The sequence below is a fragment of the Agelaius tricolor genome, unplaced genomic scaffold (genome assembly GCF_023055355.1).
Source record: "Agelaius tricolor isolate 1412-34295 unplaced genomic scaffold, bAgeTri1.0.p SCAF_9, whole genome shotgun sequence".
NCBI lineage: Eukaryota > Metazoa > Chordata > Aves > Passeriformes > Icteridae > Agelaius > Agelaius tricolor.
Genome location: NW_027269269.1, coordinates 43,091,516 through 43,114,222, shown reverse-complemented (window position 1 = coordinate 43,114,222; position 22,707 = coordinate 43,091,516). Strand labels below are relative to the sequence as shown.

The following is a 22,707-nucleotide window of genomic DNA, read 5'->3' as shown; positions in this document are numbered from 1 at the left end:
AATGCTTCTCTAAATAAGTGTTCATTTACTGCTGCCTGCAGGAAGCAGGAGAGACTGTGCCATAAAGTATACAGAAATTAACCCATGGCGTGCAAACGGCTGTGGCGGACCACAGCTGGCCCTGAGCTCTCCATGAAGCCCACAATTCATCACTTACCTTGTGACATTGACATATCTGGGCTCGGTGGACCTCTCCAATTCCTCTCTCTCTCCCAGCCAGAGGTACTCACAATGCAGGTTGGGAGCATGACTTTCCTGTTTCTCAAGCTAAGCCACTGCAAACTGCTCCCAGGAGGATGCCTATTTATTACTGGCCCTGTGCCATGAAAGACTGACCTAATGAAGCAATTAAGAGCAGCTGAACTTGGCAGTGCCTGTGGCCTGGACAATTAGAGGTGCATTTATTGGCAAAATATTTGTGCCCCAAAGGCTACCACATACAGGTCCCCTGTCTTGATAATTCTGTCATGTGAAGATTTTTTTTTCTTTCCCTTTCAAAACCACATTCAAGTTTTGCACTTGAATCCTTTAAGGACAGAACACAGCTTTACTTAAAATAAATAAACAAACAGTAACACCTTAATTGAAGCTCTCTTTTAATTACTAAGTTATAACTAGTGCCTCCTAATGTTTAAAGTATATCCAGAATATAATGTGTACCAAATAATAAATATTGCATATGCCAAGGTATCTCACTTTTACTCCTCTGATTCTTTCCCTGATCCTGCTGTGAGTGAGGAACTGAGTGGGCCTAGAATGCTTCGAGTCTATTAGCCAAAGAGAGCACTTCATCTGTTAAGTCATGAAGAAAATACTGAGATAAGGAAAATGCTACATATCACCCAGCCTATGGGTGCACTCAGTGCAATCAGTGCTGACCTCTTTCCTAAAATTGAGCACTTGCACATCTTCAGCAGATTTTGAAAATAAGGGGGAAACAGACTCTACCTCTTCATACTCAGGGGAATGTTCAAGGAATATGAGATAAAAGGATAACTCCTTCTCCTTCAGGTACATTGTAAAAGCAACAGAGGGCTCACAATGGAATTTTGTGTTACTGACAGAAGTACTTTTCTCAGCAACACACACTTATCAGAAGTACACAGGTACAGAAAAGACCAATTACATGGAGCATCAGGTCAGACTAATTAGATGGACTACCAGTGTTTTGGTCTCAAGCAGGGAAGAAGCACGATCTAGGTGCTCACCCAGTCAAGATCTGGATGGAGGAGCTGCTTTAAAATGATGCAGGCACATAATAGATTAAAAAAAAAAAAGTACCTATGGAGTTTAAATTATGCCAGGCATAACTCAGAAGAGCTTTTGAAAATAGAAATTTTGGACTTAAATGCCTTACTTGACCTAAATCTGACTTCAGGCTCCTACATAAAGCAATTCCATGAAGTCACTCAAGCTACACCAGGGAGAAATTCAGCCATAAGTGACATGATTTTTGTCATGCAATTTACACCTTTTCTAGCTTCAAAATATTATTCCATAACCATTTTCAAGACCATTCTAAATCTGTGTATCATCACAACACTATATATTGATCTTTTGAGCAGAAGGTCAATATTTAAGAAACTTGATTCATAATGACTTACTATTAAGCAATTGGATTATTGATATATATATATATAGATTATATATATTTATGAGTAAATATATAACAGCCCCTCTGTGCAGTTAACTGTTTCCAAGAGTCAAGTCTATTTAAGTAGTAGATTCTGTGCAAGGGTTAACCTCTGCAGATTTGTCTCTAAATATATTAATAGAAAAGATGTTAATTCCCAAGGAAAACAATTTACATTCTTAAAGCAGGCTACACCTTTCCAAATCCTGGTAGAAACAGGCATCCAACTTGCACATATAATTAAACTTCAAATTCCCCTGTAAATGGCAGCCAAAGTTCAATATATTTTTTTCTCAGGCTGGTTGATGTAGGAAGATTTTCATGAGATGTTTTCTATCATCAATTTAATGATGTAAACAGAGATAGATTAAACCTGCACACCTTTCAGGTTGATATACCTGATGGGGGGAAAAAAAAAATCTCACAGCTGGAATTCTTCCTGAAAACTAAAATAGATGACAAAGTAAAAGAGCAATCTTCTATAGACACTTAATGAAGACAGGCTTCAAGGGGTTTTCTATACCAGAGAGTACTTTACACCCCAGGAGGAGACAAAACCAGTAGATTTCTGCAGCTGAGGATTGCAGTCACAGCAGAATAAGTAAAATAACAAAAAACATATTACTTGTTAAATCACTTACACTGGTTTTCCTTTGGATTCACAAGTCAAAATTATAGATTGTCCTTCTTCAGGCCATGAATTGGAAGAAATGATTTTAACTAAAGGTGTATCTAGGAAGAAAAAAATAGACAACTTGTTGATATACACAAAAAAGATTTATTATCTAAGAGTACATTCTTCTCTATTTACAACAGTCTAAACCACAGATTTAATTTACACTTGGAGACAGTTTCATATGGAGCCTTGTGCAATTTCCATTGTCTTCAGGAAGGCAATAAAAATGACCAATGTAACTAAACCAGTAACTTTTTATATCCCTAGGAGACACAGATAGAAAGCATGTGTATACTAAGAGAAAACTATTTTTTATTTCTGTATTCGATGCAAATACTCCATATGACTATCCAAAAGTCTGATATCTAACAACAAAATAAAGAAAAAAACCCATCTATGATGAATAACAAGTACTCCATGCAATTTTTTGCCTATTTTTAGGCTGATATGATGGAATGCTGCTATTAGAGGCAATGGAATGCAATAGTGTACATTTGAATAAGAACCCTTTTGTTGTTGCAGAAGCTTGAAAGTCATAATAAGAAAGATACAATGGGCTTTCAGATAAAATACATTGTTACAGACATTTTACAGGATATTATTTCTGAAATGCAATAAAGCTGCCCCTAAACCATAACAATCTTAAACAGAATTTGCAAAGAGAATGTTTCAAATATCTGCAAAAAGCACTACAGAAGAATCTGCAATCTGTCGTCCAATGTGATTGGATTAGTTTTATAGTTTTAATTGCAAAAAGATACACAATAGAGCTACTGTGAATTCATGCCAAATAAAGCATTTGAAGTAGGTCTTTAACTTTTAAAACATTTACTACCTGGCTTGCAAGAATATATTTTCATAGTAAACATATGACTTAGAGGGCCACCTTTATAAAGAACAAAAAAAAGATGATAAGTAAAGGACTGTAATGCATTTTTCCTTCGGAAGAGGACAACCAAATTTCATTGTCACAGTGGAAAAAAAAATCAGATTGAATTGAAAAATGTATATTTTTCCTCATGGTTTCTTTGTCTATAGCTTCCTAATAGAAACCACTTTATCCTGCAAATCTAGAAGTTTTGTCTCACTAAATTTGCAGTTGCTGCTATCCTTAGCAGTTGACACAATATAGCTTCTTATTGAGATGCCAATAGTCCTGCTGAACCCTAAATGGCATCTGAACAATTAAAATGATGGAAAAAAAGTTCTGACTTTTGATTTTTTATTTTTGCACATCACAGAGTAACAGCACAAGACAAGAAGAGGGAAAGGCTTAGCGCAGACTCTCTGTAATTCCACTGAAAGTATTTTCAGCATCATTCAGCCTTCCAGAATAGCTGCTCTAACCTTACACCAGTAGCAAATCTGTTCCACGAGTCCATATTTTTAAGGACCCTGCAAACCATTATGCAGGTGACTAATCCTTTGGAGGCCAGGCTGGCATTTGCTTCATTTTTAGCACATGCTTAAGGCACTGACCTCAAGTGCCTTAATAAATCAGGGCATCAAGTACTTCTGTGATTTCAGTGCTGCTGTTGAAGATGAATAAATTACTCTCTTGACTATACATTGAACCAGAGGAGCAAATTAGTATCAGATAGGAATACATGAAGAATTTAACTGGGGGAGGGAGACAACTAATGCAATGAGATCAAGAGGTTTCCAGAGAAATATGAAAAAGAGCAAAACTTTGATGGAAGTAATCCTGACAGCCACAGGTGAAGGAAGAAATTAAAGGGCAATCCAGCTATTATTCCTGGCTTAAATATTTTAAAAAATTATAGGCATTTTTTGCAATACTGTTAATGACCCAAATAAAATTGAAGAGAGGATTCCAGACAATTAAGCTTTCATCTGCATGGATCAATGCAGTGCTGCTTGTCCCTACTTGAAGTTCCCATTCCTACTTTAATCCACCAGGCAGCTCTCTGTTCTCCACACACTTCTAAATGGAGCTTACAAACACAGAAAGGTCTTATATTGAGGTTTCACCCTCTAAGGCACAACAAAGTGGTGTAGGAAAGACATTCCCTAGTGGTTTTCCCTGCTAGTTGACTTAAACAGTAACTACTTGTTTCTCTAAAGCAGGAAACACAGGGTTTAATTCAATATATCATTTTTAGGGAAGACAACAATGGAAAATTTTCACATTTTATTAATGATTCTTTTTCAAAAACTAGATGCTCTATTTTGAGTGATTTATTCTCAGTATTATTATTTCTATTTTTTATTTTTAGGCCATGCTTGATTTCTCTCTAGAATTAAAGTGTATATTTAAAAAGGAAAAAACTTTTAAGATAAACCTGCCCTCTATCTTCACATTCACATCAATAATTTAAATGAAAAGAAATCTTCAGAATAGTTGAATTGAATCAAAACTAACCTAAATATCTTATTTTTACAAAGATGATAGAACCCTGCTGACTGGTACTTTTCCAGAACACAAGATGCTATTACAAAACACTACCTCCCACTGTGACTCTCATTTTGGAAGAACTTAAAAAGTATAAATGTACTCTATCAATACTGTGAGTTTTGACCTGTCACACTTAAAATATTAATCATAACAACTGGAACATCACATGATCTCAGGCAAACAACAACATTAGAAAACAGCCTAAAGAAAGAAAATCAAGAACTGTTATACAGAAAGATGTTGATTTCTTTTCAGATATGTTTATCAGCTTGTTATAAATAACGGAGATACGTCAAAAAAAAATCTCCTTCTACAACCAGAAAAAAGGAGTAGAGTCAAGAGTAATGTGGGTCAAATCTTGTCCTCCTCCTCTAAACTCAGTAGAAAAATAACAATGTGTACAAAGCTGAACTTACCTGAACTTTAATAACTTGCATATTTTTTTAGTATTTAGCCCAGCCATTTCATGACAATAAAATACCATGGGCCAGTATTCAAAGCAAAATTCTTCTGAACAAGGGAGTGGTGACTACAGTTTCACTACAATATCTACAAATATGTCCTTATCCTGAGTTCTAAGAATATTATGGAGGAGATAAGTATTCCAAAAAGACTAAGATTTGGGAAAGTCCAATTCTACAAAAAACTAGTGGTTGATGTGGATGTAAGCACCACAGCAAGTTTTCTCAGTAAGACACAATGCTTTCAGTACCCAGTGATTTTTTTAGTTACATCCATCTCCAGCAGCGAGAACTTCTTTGGCCCTCCAGTCTTTAGTTTGAGTTATGAGGTACTTACGAGCTGCAACTGATTTCTTCCACCAACCTAAGGTTCAAACAGGTCTTAACATATCTTCTACCCTCCATGAGCACAGAATCTGCTAGTTTGTTTCTGGACATACCAGCTACAGGTAAGAATTATGGCATGGGGCTTTTTTTTTTGTATAACCTTTCGTGAGTCAGCAGACCAAAGGCAAAAGTTCCCCTGAGTGATTCTGCTTCATCCATCTTTCTAGGATTTGGGCTCATCTCATCTCACAAGCCTGGGAAACCCATTCCAAAACTCTGGGAAGATTTATTGATTTTTGATCAGGCTATGTCATCCTCAGCAAGACACAAAATCAGTGAACATGTAGAAAATTGATACCAGCTTATACCAGTAACAATCTGATCTGATACATGAAGAAATGAAACACTTCAACACGACTTTTGTTTTACTTTTAGCAGCAACTAATGGCAACATTCATACCTTGTGGAACTGCATAACTGACTGATTTAATCTCTTTGAAGCTATTTTCAAAATAAAGGTGGTTCTCATCAGTGACTAGACCTTTGCTCTTAATCAGATCTATGCTTAAATGTGTGTTTACTTTCAGAATGTCCTAGTTGCTTTTGCACTGCTTGAAATAAAATAGACTTCAGTATATATTTATATTATTTTATCACCAAGCCTTTATAAGGTTACATGCAGGATTAAATTCCTTCACATAAATTTACTCATATAAAGTAATCACATGAAAGCTGCTGGAAAAAATCCCTCACGATAAGTTATGTTATATTTCATGTGCAAACTCTCGACAAAATTTGCTAGAATTGTGAAACAGGCCAACAACAGAATCTGACAATTAATCTCTACTAGTTTCTTCTTGGTGCCAAGATAGTAAAAGTGGAATTTGGCCTGTTTTACATATGTATCTTCAGAAGTCATTGGTCCCATCAGTTCTCAGCAAAACCTCTCATGGAACTCACAGCTCTGGCAGAATCACTAAATCAAAGTATAATCCTTTGCATCCTAAGGCATTAATCAGCAACAGGTGTTTAGGAATAAGCATATGAAAAATCATTTTGTGAGACAAAGTGGTAGCATTATCATGAGGTTATGATAGGAACACAGGTTATGATCCTGTTTTATCAAATAATCCCTCCATAATGTAATCATCTTCAGTCAATGTAATTATAATCCCAGAAACAGAAAATAACACCACCCTTCTTCTTAGGCAGATGTTAGGGTGGGTGGAGCCCATATATTTCATTGGCACTTTTAAGAAAAAACAATTGGAAGCAGTAGACTATTGAGGAGTAGGAATATTCATGATCTTTTAGTCATCAGAATTCCAAGAGTGCTGAAAATGCACCTATGCAAAGAACCATGCAGCAGTCTTTCCTCCAGGTAATTTTGATATATCCATTACTTTAGATGTAATACAAACTTCTTGCCACTGGATTTCTCTACACATTCTGTTAAAAGGTAAATCTCAGCCTCCATTGGCATTCCAGTGAATGGAGGATTAACAGAAAAAGTCTTAGTGGTTCTCCTCAGCAGAAATTTACACAGGAATATTGTATCAGATGTACAGATCCAAGTCAAGGTTCCTAATTTGCAAATTTTCTGCTGAATTATAGATTTTTTTTTTAAAAAGAAATAAATGCATTAATGTACTATGAAGTTTAAACTTAGCACCCCAAATATCTTCCAATGTGGCTGAATCTTCAGAAAGCAGAACAGACCAAGTTCACCTCCTCCTTTTCCCTTGCAAGGGTAGAATTACTAATCCCAAGGGTCCTGTACTTCAGCGGTCTACATTTAAGAGGACTGCTCTACCTCCATGACTCAGGAAGCCACTTCTACACTCCCTCACTTAGACATAATTTGATTTTTGTGAGAAGTGCTAATCAATCCATCAAGATCAGTTATTAGACCCCATGCAGTGATTTATGAGTAGAAGAGGTTACTTACTCCACTGAGTACTGAAGTGTTCACTCTATGTTGATCAGATCCATCAAAATACTTATTTGGCGATAATTTAGAGATTAGAACATTCAGCCCTTGGAGTTCATGGATTAAGGGTTTGGTGTGGTTCAGAGTGCAAGGACCTCTCATGCAAGAGCAGAAATCAGCCAGGAATGCTAAGGTCTCCCTTCCAGCCAGATATTGAACTAAGATTTCACTTGGAATGTGAAAAGGATTTTTCTCTTACCTATTTCCTAGTTTGGATAAATCAGGATATTCTGACACACAAAAAAATAAAAAGTCAGGTATTAGAAAATTTTTAGCCCAACACACATCCTGAGTTAGAATTCCTCAAGCAATTCAGTACCGTACAAATTGTCTCTATTTACATTCAGTGTCAACATAACACGGAATATACCCTTCATTTTACATTTAGGAAAATTTTCTAGAGCCAGATTAGGATATTCACAAAAAGAAAAACTTAAAAAACTTTAAAAATCCCCACCTGTTTCCTAAGAATGTGTCAATCCTTAGCATTGAGTGGTTTTGGTGCATCCATTCTTGGGCTTTACATTCAAAAAATGACCTAATTTTTTTTTAAGTACTTTTTGAGCTGGTGGCCTCAGAGTAGCCTTATGTGTCAAAGATTACAATATTTTTGAATGTTTAAATAATTATTTAAAAAAAAACAAATAAGTAAATGTAAACACAATGCCATAAGCAGATCTTAGATATTGCACTAATACCAACACAAACTTAAGAAAACTCTGTCCAAACTGGTAACAAATATATTCTCAGCTAAGGCAATTATGTTTCCACACTTCTTTCATATAAAGTGCAATAAATAAACTCATTTATTGCATGAAGTCTGTGATTCCTACTTCCCCAGGTAAAATGGCATGACAGAAGATGTGGTTTCTTCCACATTTCAATTAAAATCTCCTGTAGTAGTATCCATTTAAGGTCTCACATGCTATACAGTACTTTTGCCAAATGTTTGGATCTTCTCTTTGTACATGTTTAGCATGATTTTCTCAAGATCAAAGCAATCCAATAATTAATATTTAAAACCAAAAAAAAAGATTTTTTTAAAATCTTTTAAAATATTTAAAACCAAAAAAAAAGTATTTTATTTACTGTTTAAGTAATAATTCATAAAGTAGTATTGGTCTCAACTTTTAGTTTTGGATGTCTGGTTCACATAATTTTAAGGAAATGGGTGATAATGGTGGACTAGTGAACCCAGGACATAGTGTCAAGCAGAAATCACATTTCTCTTGACTTCCTCTGTTTTTCCTTCACCAAAGAAAACACTTTTTCTGGTTTGTAGAATATTTAAAGATCTGGCACAGAAAAAAATGTCCTATTTGGTGACAGTAACAAATAATGTTCAATATATACAAGGTGCATAGAGAAAGATAAATCTTTTGAATTATTTTAGGTTATGAGTCTTTGGGGTTCAAAAGGAAAAATCCATTGGTCAGGTTCTTTCCCGTATGCATGGCACACATCAGTGTGATATATGCTGCCTAAATCTTTTTTTTCTTAAAACATGAGTGATTCTGTGCTTATTTTCTCTTTTTTTTACCACAAATGTCCTACTTAGTCTTGAAAGTTCTAGTAAAAAGGGCTAAACCTTGTAAAAACTGTAGAAAAAAGGAGGCACAGCTGGTCAAACATTTGCATGTGATGAACAAAAACTTAACAGCTCTACACAACACAGCACTACAACAAACATATTAAACCTCCAAAACAAGGCTCTTCTAACTGATTAGTTTCCATGCAGCCAAATTGTCAGGCAGCTATCTCAAAACCAGGGCAGAAACAATCCTGTCCCTAATTGTGTCATAAATAATTGAAAGCAGCTCATTAACATCATTTGACCCTAGGCCTCCACTGGAATACTTTGATTCTGATGCATCTTTCCTTTAAAAGTGACTCTCTCTCTGTAGTTTATGTTATGAACATCTCACCAGCTGCAGCAAGAAGCTGAGTTTGTTGGAATGAAACCTGTGATCCATGCTGGACTGGCTGTTTGAGTGCAAATTATGTTAACAGCAAAAGGAAAGACACAGGAAAGGTCCAGGGAGGGGCAAACACTTTGCTGGCTGTGTTTGTCAGGGGAAGCAAGCGCTCACATTACATCAGGATCTGCTACAAGTGTTACTTACATTCCTCCTGCTAAAAGCACTGAAACCACCTCCTTATTTCATCTTTTAGGATGATGTGCAGATTGTTTTAATTACCTTTTGTCACTAGAAATTTTCTCCTATACTCAATGATTTAAAAAGCCTTAAAAGTATTGCTAGTAAGAAAAGGCTTTGTTTAACAACCTAGCTGAGCACTGCATTCAACAGTGTGGAATATGATGAAGGATCCATTCAGGAAGAAAGCTGTGCTTGTGTGACAGAGCAGTTCTTCCCACTGTCATCACTGAGCATCCCATGGATGCCAGGTTTTACCTTCCTGGACCCTAAGCAACACAGGGAACATGTCTTATTAATTACTTGCCAGTTCAGAATATACTCAGCTGAGCTCCAGGCAGCCCAGGTAAAACACACAGACCTTTTCTGTGGTGTAACATCCATGTCATGGCTGCTGGGTCATCTGGCAAGGAAAAGGATAACCCCCACCTTCCTCCCATTACCCACTGACTATTTCCAGAATACTCCAAGTTCTGAATTAATCACTTGATCTTGTGCAGCAGCACCTCCTGCCTGGATTTATAATACTCAGATTTACTATGCCATTTTTAATAAATATATTTACCTTGTTGTCTTTTGATTTGAACACAAACCACCATTTTATCTTTGTACCAGACTGCAAGTTACTATAACTGGTTCATTACAACACATTTTTCTTCTTAAAGGTTTAGCTAAATTATGAGCTACCAACAGCATGTCTTTACTTCATGGTTTTATTTTATGACTGCAAACCTTCTGAATACTGAAAAGCTTTCATAAATTTCTCAGATATTTTAGTGTGGCAGTGCACAACAACAGTTCTGGTGCTATAATTTTAAAAAATGTTATAAAAATCTAACAGTCTGATAATAAAAGATTATTGCTGCCTGGTAATAAATGGCTGCCAGATGATAAGATTTTAAAAGTTTTCCTGAGAGACTAATCCATTTATTGTCTACCCATTTTTGTCTGTTTTTCTTCAAAATGCATGTTTGTGAAATCTATTTATGTCACAGCCTTCTACATTTTTCATTGCGTTTTTTCTCTCTCTTATATCTTTGGAACCTTTCCATCATTTCCAGATGCAAAGATAAAATAAGCAGATACCTCTGAAAATGATGATGTATCTACTTTCTAAATTAATTAGCACTGGAGTGAGCACAGGCAAGTTTCAGGAACTTTTTTTTTCACTTCAGAAACCATGAGATTATAATTTTCATACATGGATAGCAATTACAAAGCTCATTGAAAATTCTGTAGTCCTATATAATTTCATTCCTATTTCTAAAAAATATAAGAAAATAAGCTTAGGAAAGAAGAGACTTTAAAAGTAAATTCCAAGGACAAACCACTCCAGCATGCACAAAAATAAGCATCAGATTGGATATCCTAAATGAGACGAGAAAGAGGAGAGAGGAGCACTTTAATCAGCTCTGCGCAAGTGCTCACCATTTTTAATAGCTTTTACACTTACCAGCTGTGCATCCTACAGCTGTGAATCAGCATTTCCCCAAATTTGGCTTATTTTGTAAATGGCAAGCAGCATGGCTTCTGTCTGTGCACTGCTGCCTTGAATAAGCACTTAGGTGCAAATCTGCCTTGGTAACTTCACCAAAGTAGCCTGGCAGATGCAGGAAGTTTGATACTCTGCTTCAGAAAAGAATGAATAACTCCTTGCTTAAATGGATGAGAGAAAAACAATCAATATTACATATCTGAAAAATTATTCAATTAGTAATATTTGTGGGTGAGTCAATCTCGTTCAAGCAATTGTGCCACGGCAATGGCATTTAATTTCAATAAAAGTATTCAACAAGACTGAGAAATTAAGCCTTATGATAGTACTTCAATACATAGGTTTGACAGAAGTGAATACTTGGTACCATATCCAAATGAATATTCCAATGTCTTCTTTTTGTACTCCTTTAACACTGCTTTACAGTTAAGCAGGACCAGAAACAGCATATGGTCCCTTTGTTACCCGAGATTCTTTGATGAATTCTGTTGTGTCATCCTTAATCTCATCTGGTTTATTTAAAAATTATGTTTGTTGTAGGAAAGAGTAGTAACAGCTTGTAACAGAAGAGAGTAAATGCACTCTCCTGGATGCAAAACATGAAAGTGGATGCCAATGTGGGGGAAAAGAAAGATTGATCAGTCAAATATTCCCTCCTGACACTCATATTACATGAATGCCTCAATTTGAGCACCAACCTGGCAGGAAACCATTTAGCTTACTGATTCTGTGGGCATTGATTATGTGGTAGTTTGTTAAAGATATCCATTGGACTTGTTTCAGCACCTCACCTGCTGGTCATGCCAGGCTCCTTCCCCACAATTACTGAAACACAATAAAGGACGTGAAATGTGGTAGTACATAACATGTGGCTTGGGGTTTTGGGAGGGGAAAAAGAAGCTGGAAGTACAACACCAAAGCTCCACAGTTCCCCTGTGCTCCATTTCAATGTTCACAGATTTACCCTGCCTTTGTCACCTAATGTGTTCTTTGATCATTCTTACCTACTTTGTGCTTGGCCTTAACACAGGCAGAGATAAATGTGAGCGCATCAGTAGCCCCTGCTGAATTAAGAGGAGGACAGAGTGCCACTGTCACCCCAGTTCTGAGTGTGTGCCACTCCATGGAGATAGCACCAGACAACAGCCACTCCCCTTTACATGGCTTTCAAATGGGTCACTGGTTTCTGAATTATGCATTAAGTCCCATCCACACATGAATGATATGGTAGAAACAATATTTTCTTTGCAAATCAGTTCTGTTTTCTCCAGTGAATGCAAGTGATGAAGCTTAGTTTTACAACTTTCATCTTGTTTAATTATTTTTGCCATGCCACTTTTTCAGAGTAAACAGTAAAATCTGTTTCATTTAGCATCTCCATTGCCTTACACTGTGCTCTCTCCAACTTAGTTATGTTTTATCTCACTTTTTCTGTTAAGAGAAGGAGAAAAAGAAAAGACAAAGAAGTCTTCTGCCTAAACCACGTTATAAAGAAATGCTGAACATTGAGAGAGTGCATGACCTTTCAGTGTAACTTTATCTTCTGCTTTCTCAGATTCTTTTGTTTAAAGCCTTCATTGTTCTGTTGTGTCTGACTTAAATCATCTTGAATATGGCTTAAGAACTGTAGCACATCCATAACTGTTAGAGAAGTGAAATAAGAGCTCTGGATGCTCAGCATTTCCAAATATCTCTTCAGTCCCTTCTCTGACATTCATATCAGATATTAGACACTATAAAAATTTAGTCTATATAAAAATAACTAAGCAGTAGCATCAGAAAATGAAAATTTGATTTGCTTCTTGCAAATATTCATCCCACCCTCGTGAATGGCAAACTTCTCTTCCTTGGGTGGTTCTGGTAATGATCTCTAAATTTGTTTTTTATCTTTTCCTCCAGACTGCCTCACCTGCTTGCTAGTCTTTCCTGCTTTTAATATTATTAAACTCTCCCTCCCAAACTTCCTTTAAAACCTTCTGGAGCCCTCTCAGTCACACAACAGGCACATGGAATATCCTGCCCACACCAGATTTCAAAGGTTTTATCAGAGTAGACAAGCCACCCTGTGGATTTTCTACATAAGATTTTACAGAGAAACAAATTAGATTTTATTTCACTTGCAAACCATATTTGAACATAAACCTCCAGATGGTAAAGGTCAGGATTGTACATTAACCCTTTGAACTGGATATCCCCTTTGAAAGATGAAAGTTTGGCAGTAAATGGACTTACAAGTTTATGAATTATTTTGCATTTAAATAATGGATTTCTTATTTTCATCCATCATTAACCTAATTGATCTCATTTAAACATGCAAATTGTAGCAGTGAACTTTTCTGTTCACAGATATTATCCTTTTCTGTGTACAGTAACTATCCTTTAAGTTTCATTTGTTTCAAGCATTCACCAGTATGAAAAGTTTAATAAATGCAACTGCACTAATTAACAAAGTGCTTACATAATTATTGAGCTATATAATTAATATTTTATTTACTTTTCATTCAATATGAAGAGATGTAGAGTACTGAAACTGTAGCTTTTAAATTGCATTCTCATTATTACTGTTTTCATCTGCATCTTACACTGGTAAGTATGTTTCTATACTTTAAGGGAGATAGACTGGCAGCTGGTCCTCAAAGTATTGTACTGAGATATATTTTTTTTCCATATTAACATTCACAGGGTGAATTCAGGAACAAAAATGAAACAAAAAACAAAACCCAAACCTGTTTGGGTTGGTTGAGTATCACAACATGGGTGAGTCTTGGGTGGGAACCTGGACATGTAAAGAGGATAAACTTAAATAAGAGAGAGTCAACTGGAAGACACCAGAATTGTCTCCTTCTCAAGCTCACAGCAATCCAGCAAAATCTTCAGTGAAGGAGAAAAGCAGGAACAGTGCTCAGAAGTTTGATTTCCTTTCAGATTCAGGAAGACATTTCTGAAAATGTCCAGCTTTTCCTCATGAGCTGCTCTCCGGGAACCTGAACAGCTCACAGGTTTTCACTTAAACTGAAGGACATCCCTGCTTGCTTAGGCTTACAGAGATCATCTGTGATCGGAGGCTTTGTGAGAGACCAAGGTCCTGTCTGCACATCAGACAGAAAATACAGCCCACTCTTGCTTCTTAAGCTGGAACAAAAGGTGGCTTTGATCAATAAGACAAAGCTTCAAATATTGGCCTCCTTCCACAAGTTCCAGAGGTCTCTGAGGTATCACAGCTCCAAACCACTCAAATTATTCCATGATAAAATGGTTGTAGGAAGAGAACAAAACGTGCTAGCTTGAAATAGAGAACTGCAAAGCCCTGGATGTGCAAATCTCAGGTGAGTTTGGTTTGTTTTGTGACTCTAGGGAATTATGTGCCTGGAAAATCCAGGTCTTTCCACTGTATCTGAAGTTATACGAGAATTGTATGGTTAAACTCATTGGTTGAAGTCATCATGACACAGACATTTTCTCTCTTGGCAACATCAAAAGAAGTTTAAATTCTCACAAGAATTGCAATTATTTACACTCCTGACTCAACACACAGGCTATTTGTTTGAGTTCACCTAGTATTTTGGGGTGGTGCTCAAAAAAAAAAGAAATTTAAAAAAATGGAAGGCGATGCTATGACACCTTATCATCCTAGTTAACATGGCATTTTCTGAATCTGGGGATGCATCTCTTGCCAGATTGTCCATACAAAGATTGTGGCAGTGTGTAATCACACCAACTGTTACCAGATTTTACTCCTAGCCGGTGATGTCTGTTGAGGTGTCATACAGTGTAATGAAGACATGGTCACAAGCAAATGAGAATGACCAATTCTGTTGACTGATCAGAAACCAATGAGATGAGCATCAGTGAAGGAAATTTCTTTTAAGTCTCATATTTTCTTCACTTCTGAAAAACCTATTTTCTGCCTAGGGAGTAAAAGCTGCTTGCAAAAAAAAAGGGAGATGTGCCCTTGTTCCTAAAGCATAGGTGTCACTTAACTCTGGGAGAGTTCTGGGAACACATACCACAAATCAAAAGAAAAAAAAAAAAAGGCAAATCAGAGGAGATATGCCAAAGTGCAAAACCAAAGATGCTTTTTAAGCACAAAATGGGGGGAAACAACTAAAGTAAGTAAATAGAAAGAAAGGAGCACATGAAGAGAAAATTTGAATCAGCTTCAAAAAGACAAATGGCCTTCAAGAAAATGAATGTGTGGCACACATTTTACAGTACTGAAGGACCGTATGTAGGCAGCGGAGAAAAGTTTTCCTTTCCTCCCTTATTTTATCATAGCTAAGAAGATGCATGGCCATACATCTGCCCTTTTTGAGCTACAAAAAGTCAGCAAGTCTGGGTAGAGACAGGCACCTTGAAGAGCCACTAACATATTTAACATGTGACATTCATTAGAATTTAACATTAAGACTTAAGGGAGACAGGGTTTTTTGTCTCTATATACTGTTCTGATGGGCAGCTCTGAGTCTTTTAGGCATTCATCACAGACACAGAGTCCAGCACCCAACTATTCATGACCCTTTTCTTGCCTGTTTTTAGAATGCCTTATTTCATGTAGTGCTATATGAAGGTGCTGTACATTATATACTACAATTAATAAATTTTTATATATTCACACACAGTTTTTACTCATTTTTGTTCAGAATGTGTATTTTAGAAACTCTGTTCCAACAAAAACTTCAAAGCAGCCAAGCAGAAAAAGTGTGCTAAACCCTCCTAGTGAGCACCAGGGATCTCTTTGGTGAAATGCCTTTGCTTGCACTAGCAGAAATTCTGGACCCATCTTGCCATCAGGGAAGCATCCATTTGTTGTTACATCAGGAGTGAGAGGGGCAGGGTGCTGTCAGACACACGTGCACACACAGACACCCCGTGTTCTACACGGCCGCACCAGTGTGTGGCTGATCCGATCCGCAGCCTGCTGCACTCCCAGGGCTTGCTTGGCTTAATGCAAAATCAATACCTTTATTTCCAGGATAACAATCCCAACATTCTCATGGAATGGCTGCCTAATTTTAAAGTCAAGTCCAGATGTTCATTGCAAAAGAATCTAATAACAGCTCACAAAAGAAGAAGTGTGCCTATCACACAAACATGTTGGAATAGCCTGTGGAAGCAAGTTAGCTGATGGCTATAGATTTGTCAGGCCGACAATTCACTGCACATCTGTGTCTGCCAATATGGAATTTACTCAAAATTGCCTCTCTAGACACTTCTTTACATAACACGTATTTAGCTTATTAGTGCTGTCATTTGGGAGTGTGGTCAGCTTTTAAGCAAAATCTCACTGAGTCCATTAGCACGGATCACATCGCAGCTGCCATTTTAGAAGCACCATGATTAGGTTTGAAGTTCAAATGATTTGATTTCACTTTAAGGCTTCAAAAGCAGCCTCTGGGGTAGATTTACACAATTAATTTTTACTGAGGTCTGCTGGGTAATTTACTGTAGTCAGAGAACCTTCACTAAGGTAAGGTAATTACCACTGGGTAATTTTATGGCACTCTGTTCAGTACAAAGCAACACGTTGGCTGGTTTCTGCTCAGATAAGACCTGGAAGGAAGAGAAGATGCTGCTTTTGGGAATCACAACATGTCTGCAGCACTGAGGAGGGATGAGAAGAATTCACTGACTTCCCAGTTGTGGACCAGAAGTTGTACATGCCCTCAAAATGTCTTTTCAGGAGCATGCATAAGGACTTAGACAATCTCTTAAAAATTGTACTGAGAAGCTTTCAAAATTGAAGCACTGTACCCATCATTCTTTAATACAGGAACAAAGAATACATTCTTGGTTTAGTCTGAAAACATAAGTAAACAATGAAATTAAGTATCCCTTTGAGATTTGTATTTATCAATTACAAGAAGCACTTCCTAATAATCAGTGGCAGCTGGGCTGACAAGCAAACTTCAGAGCAAAGCCAGAGGGGATACAAGTCTATTTTAGGTTTGCTATTGACAGTAAGGGTCACAGGAAAAATAAACTCAGCAAGCAGTGTCATGCTACCACAAACCTCTGCTGGCCAAGCAGAAACTAAATTACAGCCCAACCTTTCAGCACAGCAGAAAGACTTGGGCAATTGGACTGCCCTGCAGTGCACAGAGCAGAACATACAGATGAACAGGATTAAGCACAAGTGAGATATAATATAAATTACAGACAAATAAATCAAAAGATTGGAGGAGCTAATTATCCTGTAGTCTGGAGTGGGATATGCTATGCTTTCCCCTATTATTTTAATATTTTGAGTTTGCAAAATTAATCTGTGAAGCCCTGTAAAAACAAGGATTGTTTTTACTCTCTCCTTCAAAGTAATAATAAGATTATCTCCACTGTCAGACTGAACTATAAGAAAGAAAGGAAAGCAAAGAGCAGCAGAAGAACTTAGGCACTATTTCTATCACATACACATTAATATGAATAATAGAAAATAAAAAAAAACTTTGAGTGTAAAAGTTTAGTCCTCAGCTTCATTTCATACACTGTAGCACTACTGGGAAAGCTTATTTGATTTCTCTATCACAATAATAAAACACAAGTTTTGTGTAAGGGGAAGATGAGGGAATAAACATATTCTATATCTGATGGCTTTCATTTTGTTAAGTTGACTTCCTACTAAAGCTGATGATAAAAACAGCTGTGTGGACTCATAAGCACTTCTATCTACATCTCTCCACGGACTAATTACAAATATCTGTTTCATACAGTCCCAGCATCTAAGGCAGATTTAATTTTATTCTATCTTTCACTAGGCATATATCAAAACCTGTCGTTTCATTCCATTATTTTGCTTCCTTTTTTCTCTACCTATGGTCCACTGGATGCAAACAAAATCCTGCACTTCCTACTGTTCTCTTCTATTTTCCTTTGCTTTTTGGTTTGTTTGTTTGTTTTGATGGAGCCACAAATTTTGTCCATTGTCAGGGGCCAGTTGCTTGAATCAAAGCAGGCTTTTCAACATTCAAGCATAATTATACAGGGCAGAAATGCCTAGACAAGTTCTTATTGCCCTTTCCTTCTAACTGGCTATGACACACTGATAATTCATGAGGAGCATCCATGTTTTAACTTTTCAGATTTTAAGAAGGAGTTTAAAACTCAAGAGCAGTTCTAGTGAGTGATGCCTCATCTTTGTACATTCATTCCCTGCCAAACTGATGCTCACCTGTGCTGTTCTGTTTGACCTTTATAAGAGGCTTGCTTATCATTCTCTCTCAGTTGTCTGCTAATTTTATAGATCTCTGGGATATTAAGAGCATGTGGCAATGCCACACTAACTTGGTTGTGATTTTGGAGCCTACGGGTTGTCAGATTAACAGATTCTCCTGACTTTGAGGTCCCATAATTCATCAACTTTGCCAGCACTATTTTCACCCTGCTGCAAGGTGGCATTGAGGATATATGTTGGATCAGCTTCCACACAGGGTTCTGTGAGCATGATTCTTGTTGATACAAACAGGATGACTTTTATATGTTTGAAATCTTATGGACTGACAGAAAAAAACCCCAGCTTCCACTGGCTGCAGTAATATCCATGACAACAGTGAGCAACACAAGGAGAATAAAATCAAGGAGCCCAATTCCAGTGTAATGTACTCCATTTGGAGTATTTGGGATTGCTCCAGTGAATAATTTCACATCTCTTTTTCCTTTAAGGCTCTCTGATGAACCATATCATCAGTTCCTTGAATCTTCTCTTTTTGTCAAGTTTCCTTTCAAAATTTGACCAGCATTATGATTTCTTTGTATGCTGACCATGGAAATGTAGGTGGCAAGGACAAGGACAACAAAAGACCGATCTCAGTCTTCTTGTCCCCAATAACAGAATACTTCTTTCTCCATAGCTTTAAATGTTTCTTCCACGCTCTGCCCTAAACTTCAGCTTCTTTTGGCACATTTATCACTTCTCTTTCTATGTATAATGACTCCATAGCAGTGCTAGAGAGTATTAAATTGATTGGTGGAAAATTAATGGAGCAAGCGGGAATGATAGAGAACAATTACTTGTGCATTATGGCTTTTGATAAGCTGGCAGTCTGAGGGGGCACTAACATAAAGCACACCAGTAATTGAAATGCCCAGTGCAGTCTGACCTTGTCAGAGAACTTCAGTGAGGCCAGAGAAGAGGAAGAAGGGTCTTGTTCAAAATTTGGAGAAACAAGCATAGAGGAAGATGCACCTCACTGCTGTTTAGCAAAGAAGTGCCTCGCTACAGGGGTGCAAACTGGAAGGGAACAACAAATATTCAGGAAGTTTTATATACAAGAGGCCACAAAAAGGCTTTTTTGCTTTATGAGGCTCATGTAAACCGGGGCCCTGCCTTTACTTTCAGGCACATTACATTACATTGCAGCCATTTTAAACTTTTTAGCTGTCCAATTTCTGCATCTAGTGTTCCATTAAATTTGGTTCATCTCCTGTGGTGCCAACATCTTGAGTAAGGCACTGAAGAAAGAGCAAAGAATTAGGAAGTGAAGACATGGGCAAGTTCAGGGGCTGATGGCTGTGCAATTTAGAATTCAAGGAAAGAAAGTTGTTAGGGATTCATGTCTCCAGCACAGATGCATTTGAATATATTAGGAGAGGTGTTTAACAGCCATTTGGTGAAGAAAGGCCCTGATCTCCCTCAGTAAAATGATGGCTAGAATGTTTCAGAAAACATTTTTAGCACATATGCTAATCCACATTCTCTTCATTTTCAAACTTTTTTTTGCAGATGGCATTTTTAGCAAAGTTGTCAGCTTCTGTGTACAGAGTGCTTTTGCCATTCCTGCATTTTACATGTGCTGCAAGTCTTAGATGCTTATAGAAATATTCTTGTTTATGGAAATATCCCTGCTTATAAACAAGTTACATATGGCAGCAGTCCTTGACATGGTTCCTCCGGAACTGGTTGCAGTCACTGAACACTTGCCTGCTTCAGGGACAACCTTGTCTGCTTAAGTTGATTGTACCTGGCCTAGAAAGAGATTCGTGAAAGATCTTTTGCCTTCTCTTGGTCTGACATTTTGCAGATGCCTGCTGTTGCTAGCTAGGCAATGATATGTACACGTTCTCCAGAAAAAAACAAAAACAGCTGGACCCCAAAATATGGTGGATATAATACAAGTGAATATGAAAATGCTGGCTGATGGTGTCTCTCACAGTTTATAAGAGACCAAAACCGACTGACTCAAAGGACAATTTGACTTCAGAGTAGGGCACACAGAAAACCAGATTCGTTTAACTTTGGAACAATGCACTGTGGAAAACATCATGTCCAGAAATGCTGTTTGAAAGAAAAAAAATTGCCAATATATAAAGATGTAATACAACTGAAATTTGGATTACCTAGATTAACAACTTCTGTGGGCCAGGCCTAAAAATAAATCTTAAAGAGCTTTTCTTCCTGAGTCTGTGCTATTAAAAATGCTAGTGAGTTTCTTTAGCAGGATTCAGTGTCATTGAGGCGATCTGCTACAAACTTTATTTATTTATACCCTTGTTTCAAGTTTCTAGAAACTTTCAAGGAAAACTCTGAATTAGGATGCTCTTGATGTTAAATAACCCATTTACATTGCTTCAGTGATAACCAAAAAAGACAAATGCATTTTCTTTCCACTACTTCTCAAATAAAACCAAGAACTCAGTCCCACAGTACTCTCAATGTTAAGCTTTCTATAAACTTTTTTGAGTCACTCCTGTAAAAATAAAATAAAAAACACACCCCACCAATCAAATACAAACCACAGAATTTGGCTAAAAGAAATTGGTGTTATCTATCTGCAAAATACCACAGAACTTTGCTCCAACAGACACTCTGAAACAAAACAAAACTATAAAAGCAAGCACGTATAATGTGTATTACTTACAGTGTATTTCTAGAACCTGCATTGCTATCTGAGGTGTAGAGTTTAGGGACTCATGATCTACTCTGCAACTTACAACTGCACCATCATCACTGCGATCTGCTAGGAAATCCAGCGTGCTGCTGACTGTGAATGTTTTACGAGCTGAATCTTCTTCTTTTACATATTTAACATCTGAAAGAAAGAATAAACAGTTATCTTTACAATATTTTTTGGAAAAAAGTAGTCCAGCATTAGACAGCTAAATTTTCTATCACAGTGGTTGGAAAAAAACCCCATCTTTCATTGTTGTTCTCTTTAATATAAAAGTAATTAGACTGCAGTTATTCCTCAATTTGCTCTCATTGTGAGAATAGCAGATAGATATTGAAAGAGAAAATTTTAAAACTGGTTCCATGATACTGCATTCAAACAGAAATTCCATTCATTATTACCTCTTAAATGTTTAGGTGCATATTAGATATAAATGTTCTCTGTAGGTCATCAGAAAAAGATTGTGACCTTGTCCCACCCTCATCACCTTACATTTCACAGTGTCACTGAACATTAAATTTCCCAAGTCCATTCTTACAGCCTCTCACAGTAATGCAATACATGGATATCACTGAAGCCAACTGCACAGAGTCAGATTCATCCTGTGCTTACTTTATTCATTGCTTATTCTGGTGTTTGGTTAGAATTATGCTAATTTACTGATAAAGCCAGGTATAGTCATCAATGGTAGTAAACAACTGTAAATAGAGCATGTCATAGGATTTACTGGAATATACAAACGAGTCCCAAGAAGACCAGAAATAAGATTATTGCAGAGAACTTCCACTCACTGCTTTACACCATTCTAAATTGACTTGATACATGATACATGATTTTTAACTGGATACTTGCAGATCCAGTTAAAAATCTAGTTTTCAGCACAAACATTGCAGTGGAGGGAGTTCTCAGCTACGCTTAGGAAGCATCATCTCAGCTCAAGGTTAAGATTCACATTCAGAACATTTTGTTGTAAAAAATACACGCTAGATCAGAAATGAAGATACAAAAGACTGAGAATTTGAGTTAAAATGTCTGAATGTATTAACTGGAACATGAGATCTTCTTACACATACTTTAGAATTGTTTCACTTAGTTCCCAACTACTTGTGATACTTATTGATTTTAGTTTATTTCAGAGAAAATGGTAAGCTTGTTATATTGATTTATTGCGGTGAAAGCTTGAAAAGACATCTATAAATACTTAAACATATATATTAAATTACACTGAGATTTCATATGTCCTCTGTGCCCTAAAAAAAGTGAGAGGTTTCAGTTTTACAAATTATACTAAATCCCATTAGAGAACAGAATGACCTAAATAAAATTTCCATGAAATATCAATTTTAGAAAGCAAATCTTCAATGGCTTAAGCTACATAGTTTTAGATTAAAAATACCTCTGACTTCAGAGAGGTGGTCTTTATCATTGTCTCCAGACAGACAAGGACACTGTGTAGTTATACAGTTTCCATTCCTCCCTAAAAAATAATTATTTCTTGCATACCGGAATTTTTATGCCTGTTTGCTGCTAAGCTTTAAAAGATTTCCATTTCTGCCATGGTCACTATTAATATTTAGAGATTAGTAGGTAAGAGACGTATTGACCAGAGCTAAAGCAGAGTTAATATAACCAAACAACAAGTGTCTTCACTAATATTTAAAGCAAACACATGTGA

At 36.8% G+C, this 22,707-nt stretch overlaps 1 protein-coding gene across 3 annotated transcripts in view; it reads right to left on the bottom strand.

Annotated features, from left to right (window-relative positions):
• CADM2 (cell adhesion molecule 2) overlaps positions 1-22,707 on the bottom strand; it is a 578,437-nt gene that overhangs the window by 88,429 nt on the left and 467,301 nt on the right. For all 3 annotated transcript variants that reach the window (XM_071433713.1, XM_071433715.1, XM_071433714.1), the window contains 2 exons: positions 21,003-21,173; positions 2,275-2,365 (listed from right to left, as the gene is read on the bottom strand). In XM_071433713.1, the coding sequence (XP_071289814.1) occupies positions 2,275-2,365; positions 21,003-21,173 (262 nt within the window). The remainder of the gene's footprint in view (positions 1-2,274; positions 2,366-21,002; positions 21,174-22,707) is intronic.